General features: G+C 38.3%; 1 protein-coding gene across 2 annotated transcripts; it reads right to left on the bottom strand.

Moving 5' to 3' along the window:
- Positions 1–1,325: 1,325 nt before the first annotated feature.
- cfap58 (cilia and flagella associated protein 58) lies at positions 1,326–12,415 on the bottom strand. 2 transcript variants are annotated; one of them, XM_067494860.1, is made up of 18 exons: positions 12,302–12,415; positions 11,664–11,933; positions 11,330–11,475; positions 11,093–11,243; positions 10,472–10,666; positions 10,124–10,261; positions 9,533–9,692; positions 8,025–8,107; positions 7,659–7,850; positions 7,391–7,552; positions 6,961–7,107; positions 6,680–6,820; positions 6,357–6,580; positions 6,048–6,156; positions 5,741–5,845; positions 4,703–4,822; positions 4,285–4,409; positions 1,326–4,157 (listed from the first exon to the last, which is right to left on the bottom strand). In XM_067494860.1, the coding sequence occupies exons 1-18, from the start codon at positions 12,305–12,307 to the stop codon at positions 4,046–4,048; spliced, it is 2,586 nt and encodes an 861-aa protein (XP_067350961.1). In that variant the 5' UTR covers positions 12,308–12,415; the 3' UTR covers positions 1,326–4,045. The 2 variants fall into 2 exon arrangements, with proteins under 2 accessions (XP_067350961.1, XP_067350960.1); XM_067494859.1 differs by lacking the exon at positions 12,302–12,415 and having other exon boundaries at positions 11,664–12,275.
- Between the last annotated feature and the right edge of the window lie 2,490 nt (positions 12,416–14,905).

The raw sequence follows: 14,905 nt of genomic DNA, 5'->3' as shown, positions 1-14,905 counted from the left end.
AAAATAACATAAAATATACTTAAAATTGTAAAATTATCTTGACATTACCATGCACTTTATCACTGTGCATTAAAATCTGCATAGTCCCTGATCTGGATTTATATTTCCCCTCTTAAAGCCTGTAGGAACAGTTCACATACTTTATCACACCCAGAGTGCTCTCAGACGGAGGAATATAATAATATGACTATCTGTGAGGCTTGGAGCACCCTGCACTTCCCAACCTAATGGTTGGGTTTTAGAGACTAGTAAATGTTGTACACATATTCTAAAACATATATCATACATACATATAACAGTTCTAGCATGATTTACTGCGGCTGTGACTACTAAAGATGCTGGTGATTAGCAAATCATCCGTAGGGAAAAGTGTTTTGTCTTCCTATAATAGATCTCATTTCATAAATTGGCAAGCAGACACAACCAGGCAAAGTCAGAGAGAAGCTGTAGACTGATTCACTGAAAACATGACGTGAGTTCACAGGAGGAGCTGTGCATACCTGCTGAGTTATACACTATAAACAAAACCCCCACAAAACATAGAACATACTTACGCACACAAGCATGCGCTTTATGTTTAAGAAAACGATAACAGTACACACAATTATGAAAATGTATGTATATGCATAAAGTGTGAAACGCATCTTGGAAACATCCAAGCCCACTGAAACCAACTTCATTAAGCAGCTGCTCTGTCCACACACACACAAGGAAAAGAAAAGGAGAAAAAGATGTGGCCTGTCGGAGGCCTCCCATTACCATGGCAACGTAGCTCACAAAGCCTAGCATTGCTCAGACACTGATTGCCATGGTTATGGATTAATGGGGCAAAGACTACTGTAAATAGAACCAGAGTTGGCTTCTGTACTCGTTTTAGCAAATTGTACACAAGTGGAGATGCTGTAGCTATATAAAATGTCTTATTTGTATAGTTGTGGAAACATCCACACTTCATTGTATTAGCAATAACTGCAGCTGCACCTTCTTAACTCCACTGTTAATGTGATGTAATTGATGTAATTGACAATCACAGTGTCAATGAGATGAATATACACCTCACTAACTAGTGTGTTCATACAGGAAAACAACAAAGTTGTGTTTAGGTGATTTCACTCTTCCACTTTGTTAACAAGCAGCTGCAGCCTCGTTTGTCTAAACCTCAGTGTACCTGTCTGTGTGTTAGAACTTGAATACAGAACATGTATTTAGCAACATACTGCAGGAGTCCTAAGATCGTGACCTGCATTGTCTATAAAGACTTTTAATGAGAGAGTGATGATTTCATGGAATTTCTGTAGTTAGGGATAAGTAGAATAATGTGTGTGTGTAAATATACACTACTTGCAAAACGTTAAGGGAAAATCAACTTTTGGGTGAAATGTTTGGAAAATGGAAAAAGTTCATGCTAGAGTGATATTATGATATCATGAAAGTAGGGCATTTAGGTAGAAGCATGCAATGGTAATTTCTTCATCGCAAACAATTTCTTGAAACAAAAGTGGTGGGTATACCACAACAACAAAACTTCTCTGTTATTAGGTGTCGTCTTGGTCTCAGGATGTCAAAAATGTATGATGAGAGGATTACAAAATAATACAGGAATACAAATTGTCACCTAACTAGAATGTTTAGTGGTCGATTTGTGGATCAGGCATGAGCTATAAATCACGTTGTGATTTTTGCGGGTTCATCACTTTGTTAGAGAACAGCATGTTATGTAATAATTACTGCCACATTGAACAGCTGGACATGTGTAATCAAAAGTTTAGAGGTCAAATTAAGTTCACCTGTAAAGGTTGTAGTGCATTTTAGGTGCATTCTGAAATTTCACCTGAAAGTCAAATTTCCCTGACTTTTTGTGAGTAGTGTGCGTGTGTGTATACTGTTGCTTAGCCACATTAAAACCAGAATGTGTGGTGCCCCCTTTAAATCAACAAGAGGTGAGGAGCTACTAAGACATTTTACAAGTAAAGTATAAATTGCAAAATAACTATGAAGTTAACTTTCTTCATTTGGAATGAATTACTGTTTATTGTTTCAAAATTTGTAATAATTTCTGATTTTGTAGCCTATAGTCATCTGTGGGGCACTGGCCAAAGAGAGGCCCATGAACATTAAACAATCATGTACTGACTGGTTGTTTTAGAACACTTGAGTCTTATTGGCAGCAAATAACATTGTTTTAATTTTTCCAAGCTATTTTATTCGTATTTTCTAATAACAAAAATAGACAGTAATAAAAACAAGAACATTGAAATCAGGCAACATCACCTGATGTATGTATGTACTGTAAATAGAAAAGGAAAGTTATGTTAGTTATGTTAGGAAACAGTACTGTTACATATATGAAATTTACACTGACAAATCATAAATCACATTATTTATCAAAGTTGATTTTAAGATTTAGAAAAAGTTTCTTAAAATATATCTTAATGCTTTACTCATACTGAGTTGTACATGTTTGCTTCTATTTGTGTGGATTCCTATACTATTAGTTTTAAATGGTTTAACAGGTCAAAAAAGAAAAGTCTAACTGGAAATAATGTTGCCTAGTTGATATTTTGCTGACATCTAATGGTGAATATTGGGACATCGTGTCAATAGTAAGATATAAGATTTTTGATGTTTTTGATTTTTGATTTCTTCTTTAATCTGTACATAAATTGGACTAAACAAGGCCTGAACTTTTTTAATTTCTGCATAAATGTATAAGGCACATGTGAAACACATCTGGACTAAACTTGTTCATTTATGCTATCAACAATATTAAGTTAAATATTGTTGAATTGTGTGTAGATTTTTAATCTGCATGAGTTAATTCTGACAATCTGTGATCTGCATTGTGCAGATTTTCATAGCGCATAATTAAAATATTTATTTATTTACATAGTTAGTTTGATTAATGCATTTAATCAGATGAGATTTCTGGTACAGACACAACCTTACTTGAGGTAAATTTTTATTTTTTTTTAATGTGTGTCTTCACTCCGTGTTCAAACATTTGCCTTAAATGTCAGCCATGGCAAAGCCACTAAATCCTATGTATGTGTATGTGTAATATGTATCATTTCTTTATTACATCTTTGGCTGTCAGAGCTTTCTGAACAGCCTATATTTTGGGGCTTTTAGTAAGATCTCATGCAATGCACATAGATTAAGAAAATAAAAGTTCTCTCAAAGTGCTTTATGTGTCAAAAGACACAAAATAAATATCAGATCACACAGTTGATATAAATAAACAAAGTCCATATGGCTGGTGGGCCAAATGACAAGGCTGAATGAATTAACATGTAGAATGTAGAATTTTAAAACTGGTGAGGACAAGTCATTCTAGATGGTTGTAGTATCAGCCTCTGTCTAAGCTGCACATCCACTGTCACGTTAGTTTACTCATAACAATATTTGAATTAATATTAAAAAAGCTTGAACAAATTGTGTCCGAGCTCAGGTTTTGTGCCCTGCTCTCCTGACCACATGTTGAAGTGTCCCTGGGCAAGACACTGAACCCCCAAAAGCCCATCTCTAGCTGCACAGTGCTGGTCCCAAGCCCGTTAGAAATTGGGGAGGGTTTTGTCAGGAAGCGCATCCGGCGTAAAAACTTTTCCAAATCCACATTTGGGGCTATGATGTGCTGTGGCGATCCTGAACTTGTAGCATAAGCCGAAACAACAAAAAGGTGCACGTTGGAGGAGTTACATTACACTCATCATGTAAAACACTTTACATGAACAGATGAATAAAAGAACCTCAGCATCCCATACAGAGCCAATGCTATGCTTAGAAGTGATTTGGTAAACTCTGTTTTTAGGGTATTGCACAATTTGTCAGAAGTTTAAATCTGCAACCAAAAAGTAATAACAAAACAAACGGACGTCACGTTGAGGGTTTTTAACCTGAAATAAGCAGGAACATTATTAGGCTGTTTAAGCGTAAAGTGATGTTTAAAAACTTGGTGGTAAATACCACCTGAGATTATGATGGACAGTTTTTGTTTCCAGTGACTAAAAGCTGATTGAATAATAAAAATGTTCTGTAATAAGGGCCATTATTTTTTCACAGGGTTGTCAATTTTGAAGCCTCCTCCAGTGAAGTGAGGCTTGCTGCTAAGCTGGGGAAGAGGTTCCAGCTGCTCCACTTTGGTCTTCATCTTCTGTTCACTGAGGAGACACACAGAGCTCCAGGTCACCAGAATGAACACCACCGCTTCGCAAACTCAGCATTTTGTACTCATCATTGCTGCTTAGTCTGTTTGTTAAAATGCAAAAAATTTTAGATTGACCTCACCTGTGGAGCTTTTTCTGACTAAAGTACTTCTTCTTGATGTTTGCTAGCTCATTGGCCAATCTCTGATTTTCACTTTTGTACTCATTCATCTTTGAGTCGAGCGTTCTCAGCTCTGCTATTAACAACTGTGAGATCAGAACAAAATAGTCACACACCAAACACACATATATAAACAAGTGTAAAGGTGAACTGCTAGAACAAATAACTGTATAAGTCCATGTATAAAGTAAGTAAAGACATTGTCTTTAACTGCCTTAAGTGACACAAACATAGTTTGTTTTGAAAAACAAAATATGATCAGATACAAAAAAATGTATCATAAGAAAATGATAATTAATAATGAAAATAATAAAATATTAATTTAAAAAAGCAACAGGGAAAAAATGATGGGATGTGTGGAATAACATTTAATAGAGACCTTGAGCTTTTTGGTTCTCTCCCTGATGGTCCACTGGCACTGCTGCAGCTGTTCAGCTGCCTCTGGACCCGGTTGCCGGGCCAGAATGTGCTTCAGCTCCACATACAGCTTCTCCTTTTCCTTGGTGGAAAAAATGGGAAGAAATGTTTCAAGTTATAGTGAGATTTGTAAAGAAAAAAGGAGAGTGGCTGAGTGAGTGTACAAAATGTATGACTCAAATTGCCTAGTCTGATTATTGACGCCTCTATGCTACATTTATGTGCACCCACCTCTGGCTGCCTTAATTGTGAGTCTCATGTTACAGTTATCTTGATTCCCCAAACTGTGCCATAGGTCCTGCTAGCTGAAGAGCATGCACAGCTCCCCTGTGATCTACATTTTGCTGAGGAAAGATCAGCGTTTTTTAAAACGCTGAATATTGTACACATACTACAATACTGCATAAACCTTGAATCTTTGTTCAAGGTTTTCAGCCCCAGTTTGAATATGACTGCTAAGCAGCAAAAGACTCCTTTGATATCATTTCTATATTGTATATGGATCAGTCTGGGTTTATTCTATATTTTTCTTATAGTCAATAAATCTCATGAAAGACAAAAACCTACATGGAATTTATTACCAAATACACTGTGTACAGTATGTCCAAATAATAGACCATTTTCATAGCTCAACATTTGTACAAAAAACATTAAATATCATTTTTTGATGACTGAAAATGTCATTTTACTTTAGTGCTGTTAACTCTAAAATACATCGTCCTGCTGCCTCAAATACAATTCATTCTCAACATTACTTCCTCCTTTTTAGTTTTCAATAAAAGTTACTTATTTTTCTATTGTGGTTTAAGTTGTAATCACAAAAAACTTTTAAATGATGCTCATTTAAAGTTCCTTCTTTTTTTGTTGCCACTTGACTGCAGTGACAAAAGAGAGGAAGAGGTTTAAGTGATAATCCTAATTAATCCAAGGAGACGTGTACAGTATTTGTAAGTGCACTTGTAAACACCAGAGGAGACAATGAAGAAAGATGAACCTTTACCTGTAACAGCAGTTCTCGTTCCTCCAGCTCTTGGGTCTTAGTGATCAGCCGTTTCTGTAATGACTGAATCTTCTGGATGAGCTCGTATTTGCTGGGGTCACTGCCCTGAAGGGGAGAGTGGTTTACAGGATGTTAATGATCTGATCTTTTTTTCTTATGATAGATGAGTTACTCTGCTTGGATCTTTTAAGTAGTTTTTCACATAAACTAAACACCAAAAATGTTCATGTCAGATTAAGAGGAACAGATGTAGCAGGTAAGGGCAGTGCTGGCTCCGGCGTAGCCCACACAGACACTTCTTAGTCACCTCCAGTCGTCTCCATCGGTGAATATTTATGGGCTTCAGCTGTTCCTCCAGGACAGTGTTTCTCATTCTTTCTCTAATCAGTTCCCTCTGCAGATTGAACAGCTCCCGCCTGCAACACAACTTGGTGATCTTTCATGCAGCACTTCCATAATATTACACATTATGCATCATCACCTGGCTTAACTGTACATTGATGAATAAAAGCTTGACTTCCGAACTTTGCTATACTTCTAATAGAAAAGTCTACACTACTTACTGCTTGTCTATTCTATATTCTGTTTATCCTTCTTGTTGCTTTTTTTCCTTTACCTCAGCTCCTCTGTGTTGGGTACGGTCTTGTCAAGGATGCTTTTCTTGCGCTGAAGTCTTTTAATCTCAAGTTTGAGCAGGCGGATGTCTTCCATTCGTTGGTTGTAATGAAAGTCACCTTTGCTCAGGATTGAATGCTGGATCCTGATCTTCTCATACAGCAGCGAACGCTCATCATTGCGTCGAAGCAGCAGTTTTCCCAAGTTGTCCCGCTCTCTGATCACCTAGAGAGAAGTTTCACCAACAAATAATCAGATTCCAGTCTCTCTTAGGGTCATTTACTCTACTATACCCTTTGTTCTGTCTCCCTTCTGCATCTTTACTTGTTCTAGTTGTTTCTTCTGTTGGATCTGCTCAGCATCTGCATCGGCTATAATCTTCTGCAGTAGTTGCTGTTCTGCTTTTTGACTGTTGATACGCTGCTTTGCTTCCTCCAGCTGCTGCTTGTTCATCTGCACCTCCCCCTGTAGCAGTACACAGAGATGAGTACACACACAGGCATTACTGGTTTTTATTTTACATATAGAGGAAATATATTTACATGAAAATTTAAAATGACTAAAGGGCTAAATGTTACAACTCTTTATGATGATGACTCCAATACCTTTAGGGCATCATTATCCTTTTCTAAGCGCTTGTACTCCTGCTGTTCCTTGGAGAGAGCCAGCTCCTTCCCAGTGATCTCATCTCTCAGCCGAGTGACCTGGTTGTTCATGGTCTTCATCTTCCTCTTCATCTCTGCAATGTCTTCCTGAAGCACAGAGACAATAAAAAGGGAGGGAAAGGGAGTAAAAAAATGTAAAAGACAACCTCAGATGTGAGAACTAGCAAATCCAGAATAGAAACACAAACTCTGGTTTTTCTAACATGCACAACCTTTTTATTTGTCTACACCTGGGCCACAGCCCATCTGACTCTTTACATGAAGGATTAACTGACACATTTTAGATCCGCTATGGATTCATTCATTCATCCATCCAGCCTTTATTTATTAGTGAACATTAGGTGACAGGAAGACATGACTCCTACTGTACCTGAGCCTCAATGAGGTTTTTGCTGTAGAGGTTCCTTTCAGACACAGCTGCCTCTAGCAGGTTCTCCTGCTGTTTGAGTTTGCATTCTGCCTCTGTGACCTTCTTCTTCCAATCAAATATCTCCATCTCTTTAACTTCAACGTCATTCATTTTTTGCTGCACCTGTAGAAAGGAGGTAACAAGACAAGTAAAGATTGTTGCCAGGTTCCCATAAATAACTTAAACTCATCTTGTATTATGAAGATTAGTTCACACATAAAGTCTATGCCTTATGCATGAGGCTGCTGGTCTCATTGATGTAGCGGTCACGTTCTTTCTCCAACTGTTGGATGATCTTGCGCTGCTTCTGGGCCTCCTGGCGGTAACCGCTGATTTCATGTTCTAGGGTTTTCTTGTCCTGTTCAAGGAACTTCACAATGTCCTGCTGTTTCTCAGTCGACTGTGTAGCTTTGATCATGTTCTATTGAAAAATAAGGATAAGCACTAAATACAATACAATACAAAATTCTATTTAGAAGCAGGCAGTGTGGTTTACATTATAATCATTTTGTACCGCAACCAGACAGAACTGTGAGCTGGTAAGAACTAGAATACAGGAAAAGAACCATCGTGTGGGTCAAAGTGCAGCACATACCTTATTTATAAAGTCTCTCTCTCTGATCAGCTCATCTATAGCTTTCTTATCAGATTCCACTTGCTTTTGCGATGATTCGAGGTCTGCATGAGTGAAAGGACACTGCATTTATAGTTTAAGCAAATGTGTTGGATGTTTTCATATCAACTAGTTGAATTCAATATTGGTAAAGTGATTTACTTGATCAAAATTCCATAGTGATGTCTGAAAAAAATATCATGCAGTCAAAAAGCTTTATTTTTACATCATAGAGGAAAACCAATGGAGTGGCAACAAATATCCAGTACCAATACAAAGACTAGAACAGGGGTGAGGCACTATGAATGTGAAAAAGTGATAGATATAATAGAAAGCTAAACAAAGAGATGGACAGAAGAATCAATATGAAAGTATGTTTCGTTTTGTATTTTTCCTGTCACTCTGGTGACAGTATTTGAAGAATTGGGCATTTTAAAAAATTCAGAATTTTAGCAGCTTCCATTTTAGATGCATTCATACTATTTCCACTGAGACAGAATGAGATGATCATAGTATTTTAATTACATAGAAAAATTAGGTTTTCAAATTATCTTTTGTTAATTAGGGTTTCCTATCACTTTCAGCTTTTTTCTCAGCATAGTTGCTAACATTCACTACATGTGTACTGTACACAGGCATTTTCTTCTATATGCAAGAAATACACACATGCATGCCTGTGTGTGTATGTGGACTATATGTTATTTATCTTCCTCAGTGGACACTTGAGTCTCATGACACAGCAAAATAACTAAATTACCATAAAATAAAAAATATAATTATACAGTAGTTCTTTCCCTTGTCCATACAGGCTGTGAAGGGATACTTCTCTACAGCAATTGCAATCCATCCATTATCTAAAGTGCTTATCTTGACATATATATAGAAAAACCATACTTATAATACATTATAATTACACCTATGGGTAATTTAGAGTCGCCAGTTAACCAGCTTTTCCTTCAGCCTCATTTCTTAGTAGCCCCATTCTGTCGTACCTGGAGCTCCTGCTAGAGCTGGTGGGCAGATACACAGACAATGAGGAAGTTGGCCTCAGAGCCCAGTTTAATTTCATTTCCACTCATTAACCAAAGCAGTAAATATTAAAATAATAATAAATAATTTGAATTAGTTGTGTCTAAAATAAGTCCTACTGAAGCCAAACTATAATAACCTTTAAATAATGTACAGATTTTATTTCTGGTTTGATAAAAACGATAGTGCCCACAGCACTAAATGTGGAAAAAATATTTAAACAATGTTGTATACTCATTACAAATTTAGAGTCAGCAGTTAACCTAACTGCATGTCTTTGGCATGTGAGGGGGAAACCAGAACGCTCCAGACAATTTAAAAAAAGTAACGAAAAATCCATGGTGACTCTTCTGCTTGCGTTCCTTATTAAAACTGACATTTATCATTTTCTGCAGTCCCTTCTGCTGCCCAGTCTTAAAGTGCATGTGTTTGTCTATGGCACAAAAGGCAGGTTTCCTTACCTTTCTCTAACCCAGTGATCTGAGCTTTAAGTATCTCCTTCTGTACATCAGCATCAGCTTTGTGCTCTTCCATTTGGTGGATCTTCTTCTGGATGCCTTCTCTTATCCTTATTTGTTTGGAAACCTCCTGACGCATCTGACTTACCTCCTCTTCTCTCAGCTGACAGGAGGGATTTTATGAAGGATTATACATCAATCCGCAAGTAGGAGAAAGCATTAAAAAAGAGGCTGGCTATTATGTGACACTGGTGGCAGAAACTCAAACATATCCTTTCCCTATGACCACATCTCTTAGATACTTAAAGAGTAATTTTCTGACTTGGTCATTATGTGATCTGATGTTGGAGCAGTGCCCCCTTGTGGCTTAAAAGGCATTATCATGGCATTCTATCTATTATCAGGCATCAGGAGCTCACTTAATTGCTACTTCAACTGTGTTTATCCTATTCATGTTCAACACACACACACACACAGTTAAAGAGTTTACATACATAGCCATACATCTGATATAGAGTATTATTTTACATACCAGGCAGCGGTGTGTCTCTACTGATCACAAGTGTATGTGTGTGTAAGTGGATCAACATGTACCCTGAGCTCATTTTCAATCTGGTGATTTTCCAAAGAAAGATGATCTTTGGCCAGTGAGAGCTGCCCACACTCCTGCTGCAGTTTGGCATTCTTCACCTGCATCTGCTCCAGCTCCTTGTTGGATCGTTCTATCAATGTCTGTCACAGTCAGGGGAGGAAAAAGGTGTGAGAGAAATTATGTTTATTGCATACAAAAGTACAGTAACAGTAAGTTATTAACAATTACAACACAATTATATGTGCAGTGTATTCGATATCTAGGTATAAATATATCCTTTGGTTAAGAAGAACAATGTCGCACACAGTACAACATACAGTCAGAAAAAGGAGACCCAGTCTGTTTTTTACCTTTAGCTCTTTCAGCTGCTGCTCCAGTCTCTGCTGCTCCTCTTTGGCCCTTTGGCCCTGCAGATTCAGAGCTTTGATTTCCGCTATTTTGGACTCCATGTCAATGTGCAGCTGTTTCACCTCCTGGCCCAGCTTTTCTTTCAGCCTCATTTCTCGGGAGATCTCATTCTGTTGTACCTGGAGATCCTGCTGGAGCTGGTGGGCAGATGCACAGAGAAGCAGCAAGTTGGCCTCAGAGCCCAGTTTAATTTCATTTCCACTGATTAAGCAAAGCAGTAAATATAAACTCAAACAGCAGAAGGTAAATAATTATAATTTAAAAAATTCAACTAGTGGTGTCTAAAATAGGTCCTATTGAAACTTTTTTCCTGAAGTCAAATTGTAATATCCTTTAAATATTGTATATTATATTATAGTGGCCACAGCACTAACTGTGGGAAAATTTGATTAGATTACAATTTTTGTCAGAATATTCTTCTGAAATTTGTCTTGCATCCCAAGGCAGATTTGGTGGAGTTAAAGTCTCTACAAAAAAAGCTACTTGTTTCAATTCCAACATGTCGAATAATTAGACTTGTATTTCAAGAAACATTTCAGTTGGTGAGAATTGGTCCCATATACCTCAGAAACTTTCTTAAAGGCACTATCTCTTTGAGCCTCTAACTCCTGGTTTGTTGCAATGGTCTTGTTTAATTTTTCTCTCAGACCCTCCACAGATATTAGCAGCTGATCCCTCTCATTTGTCAACTCCTCAATCATTTTTAGTAGATCACTGAAAAAGAAACGATAGTTAGTTCCATGGATAGTGATCCATTCATACACACATTTCTAAAAACATGAGGCGGACAATTTGCTCACTTTTGCTCTTGGCCTGTAGAGAAGCCAGTCTGTTGTTCAGCCAGCTTTAAGTTGGCAATTTCCTCTTTCAAATTCCTTATAGTGTCTTTGTCTTTCTTCTCTTTATCATAAGCAGCATCAATCATTTTCCAAGCTTTATCCAACTCCTACAGTGAGTGCAAAGAAAATTTAGAGCAAAAAGTTGACGCTGGACAAAAATAACAAATTTCTAAACACCACAAACTCCATCAACTGATATTTCTGGTCATTTATTTTATACAATTCTAGAGTGAACTTAAGTGAACCATAAAGAAATCATACATAAGACATTCTTCACTAAATTGTAGCCTAGTACCTTCTTTAGTGAAGCTATTGTTGTTTCATCTTCTTGGGACAGTTTCAGGGCAGTTGAAACTTTGGTTGAGGTGGAGACTATCTCTGCATTCAACTCCCTGCATTTGGACATTAGCCTCTTCTCATTCTCCCTGGACTTCTTCAGTGCATGGATGAGCTTCTGGTACTCCACCCGGATCTTGTCCATGCTCTCATCCCCAACCAGTTCATTGAGGACCATCTGGAACTCCTCCAAAGACTCAAAATAGTCCTCTCCTGCCGTTCCTGTCTCCTGGAAATACAGCAAAGCCATAAATTGCAAGTCTACCAGTAATCACGTTAGCGTTAGCATGTCGCCTCATGTTACCGGACACTGGCTGAACGTTTGACTCTAGGTTAACATGACGTTCGGAGTTTGGAATCGATCATTTACAGTGGAGTAGGTTGAAGGCAGCAGGTTTACACACCGCAGAGTATGAAATTAACAACAGCTTCATGCTAAGTAGTACGTTGTTTGCTTTCTACACGGTCTAACAAACTAATTTCAACTTTATTTTGCGGTCAACTGCTACAGCTTAATAGCGGTAACTGTGTTCAATTAACGTCAACGTTATGGTATTTTCTAAATCCTTCAAGGTAAAACATCTTAAGGATACTTACCTCCATTATTTGTAGTGGGAAATGATTGTAGTTCTATAGCAATTTGTTCTTTTGTACAGCTAGCATAGCATTTAATCCAGAGCCCTCTGGTTATAACTGTTGACACTGGTTGCTAAGCAACCGCGGAGCCACGCCCGCCGCTCGGTTCCTTGTCCACAGATATCGGTGGACTGCAGCCTGGCAGCACTAATGTTGTGGTGGAGAGGGGTCACGAATAATCCTCAGTTATGTTGAGGCTGCAGCTTCTGTTGCTGTAACTGTGGACTATAAAATGAAAACGTCTTTCTTGCCTTACGTCTTACTAAATTGTAGAAATAACAAATAGACTTAATCCAGAGCCCTGCAAAATGATATATGCGCAGGTGTTTCTGTTTCTGTTTGTTGCTGCTTATGTTTGTTAATGTCATAGATTTATTAATATCATTTAAGTTGCTGTGATTGTTAGTCTTAACAATAATAATGACACCAAATATTGACTAAATAGATGCAAGTGCAAAAAAGAGCCGAAAGGAAGTTTTTTTTTTTTTTTTTGTAGTGCATAGGAAGGTGTGGAAGAGTTAAGTTTTCATCAGCTATTTGAATATTGGGAGTGAGTTTGCTGAGCGTGCAGAGTTTGGTAGCTCATTCCACCATTGTGGGATCACTGAGCTGAAGTATTTTGCTTGGTGTCTTCTTTGTGGTGCTGGGACCACCAGACGTTGTTCATTGGCAGAGTGCAGTGGACAGGAGGGATTGTAGACCTGAGTAGGAAAGTTGCTAAGTTGTTAATGTGTTATTTAGTATTTAAACCAAAACAGTGCATAGACAGTAATGGGTCATGGGTCATGGTTCCTGTCTCACCCAAATTTACAATAATCAATTAATAAATATTTTTTTTACATTTACATTCAGTTATTTGGCAGATGCTTTCATCTGAAGTGACTTACAAGTGAGGTACAAGGCACCAACAATCTAATTCCAGGAGAAAACATCACAGCAAAGTTCTATCAGAAGAAGTGTTTCTGTTTCATGAGATGCAATCTCATGAATCCCTACAATCCCTACAATCGAGGGATTGTAAACCTGAAAAAGGGGGTTGAGATAAGCAGGGGCTGTTGAGTTGATCACCCTGTAGGGAAGAGACAGAGCTTTGAACCTGATGCGGGCAGCTACAGAAAGCCAGTGTAGAAGAGTGGTGTGACATGACTGCTTTTTAGCTGATTAAAAATGAGGCGTGCTGCGGCATTTTGCATCATCTCCATGGATTTAATTTTGCATACTGTTAACCCCATTAAAAGCAGTAATCAGGACGATATATGACCACTGCCTGCACAATTAGTTGGGTTGTATATTCTGTGAGGTAGGGTCTGATCTTTCTGATGTTGTAGAGGACAAATCTGCATGCCCTGATTGAGGAGATGTGGTCTGTAAAGGGCAGTTAGTGGTCGATGAAGACTCCCATATTTCTGGCCGACTTAGTGGGGAGAATGACTGCAGATCCAATGTTGCTGCTGATGCTGTGTTGTTTTGAGGGTCTTGCTGAGAAGACAAGAACAAAGATTCTTGTGGAGTGACCACTGGTTCATATCGAGGAGGTTGTTCTCGGAAAGAGAGTCTGAGAGTTGATCGAAAACTGCTCCTTTCGTGGTCTTGGCCAGAAATGGAACAGAGGAAACAGTTTTGTAATTTTCCTCATGGGACGGGGTCAAGAGAAGGCTTCTTAAGCAGTGGGGTAATCTGGGCCTGCTTGAATGAGGTCAGAAAAGTGATTCTTCTCAGGGATGTGTTGTTGATTTGTGTAATAGCTGGCATAAGTGTGGGTGCAACTGTTTGAAGGAGAGTGGAAGTGATCGGATCCAGAGAGCGGGTGGATGAATGGTTAGAGACGAGGAGGGTGGATATGTCGTCCTCAGTCAGAGTTGAAAACGATAAGAGAGATGCAGTGTGGGAAGAAGTTAGCAGGATGTCATCATCTGGAGTAGAGAACTGTGAGCTGATGGCTTCCACCTTATTAGTAAAGAAGCAGGCAAAGTGTCTGCAGCGAGAGAGGTGGATGGAGGAGGTGGGTAGATGAGTGACCCTGGTGTTTCTGGTGTCTGAGGTGTTGCTGAGCTTGTCCTGGAAGCATTCAGTCTTTGCCCTGGTGACACCGAGAAAAAGACACAAGCAGACCCTGATACTCAGCAAGAGCAGATGGAGGTTTGGATTTGTGCCTCTTCCTCTCATCACTCCTGAGCAAGGAATGTTTCAGTGGTTTTGCATGCTTTAAAACATTCCCTATTAAATCATTTATTACACAGTTATTGTGTAGATCAGGGTGTTTTCCCTATTTGCTTGTTTCCCCTTTTTATTTTTCCCACCTTACATGCATCAATTGGTTGTGACATTTCTTTTAACTTATATGTTTTTCAAAAGGTTTTCTTTTACTAAAAAGCTTTTCCCCCACAAGGCCTGCTATATATTCTTTATATGTACAGGAATTCAATTAGAAGAGGTCATTAGCTGCCAGGGAGAAAATTGTAGCAAAAATACGTATATAGTCCTTTAACACAATAACTTGGTCACTTTACATTGATATGCTGCACTAAGTTCACTTTTGTTTAATAACACAAAAAGCCATCTTAG

This window comes from Channa argus, chromosome 24 (genome assembly GCF_033026475.1).
Source record: "Channa argus isolate prfri chromosome 24, Channa argus male v1.0, whole genome shotgun sequence".
Classification (NCBI taxonomy): Eukaryota; Metazoa; Chordata; class Actinopteri; order Anabantiformes; family Channidae; genus Channa; species Channa argus.
Note: the sequence above shows the minus strand (reverse complement) of the source record. Positions and strands in the feature narration are given on the sequence as shown.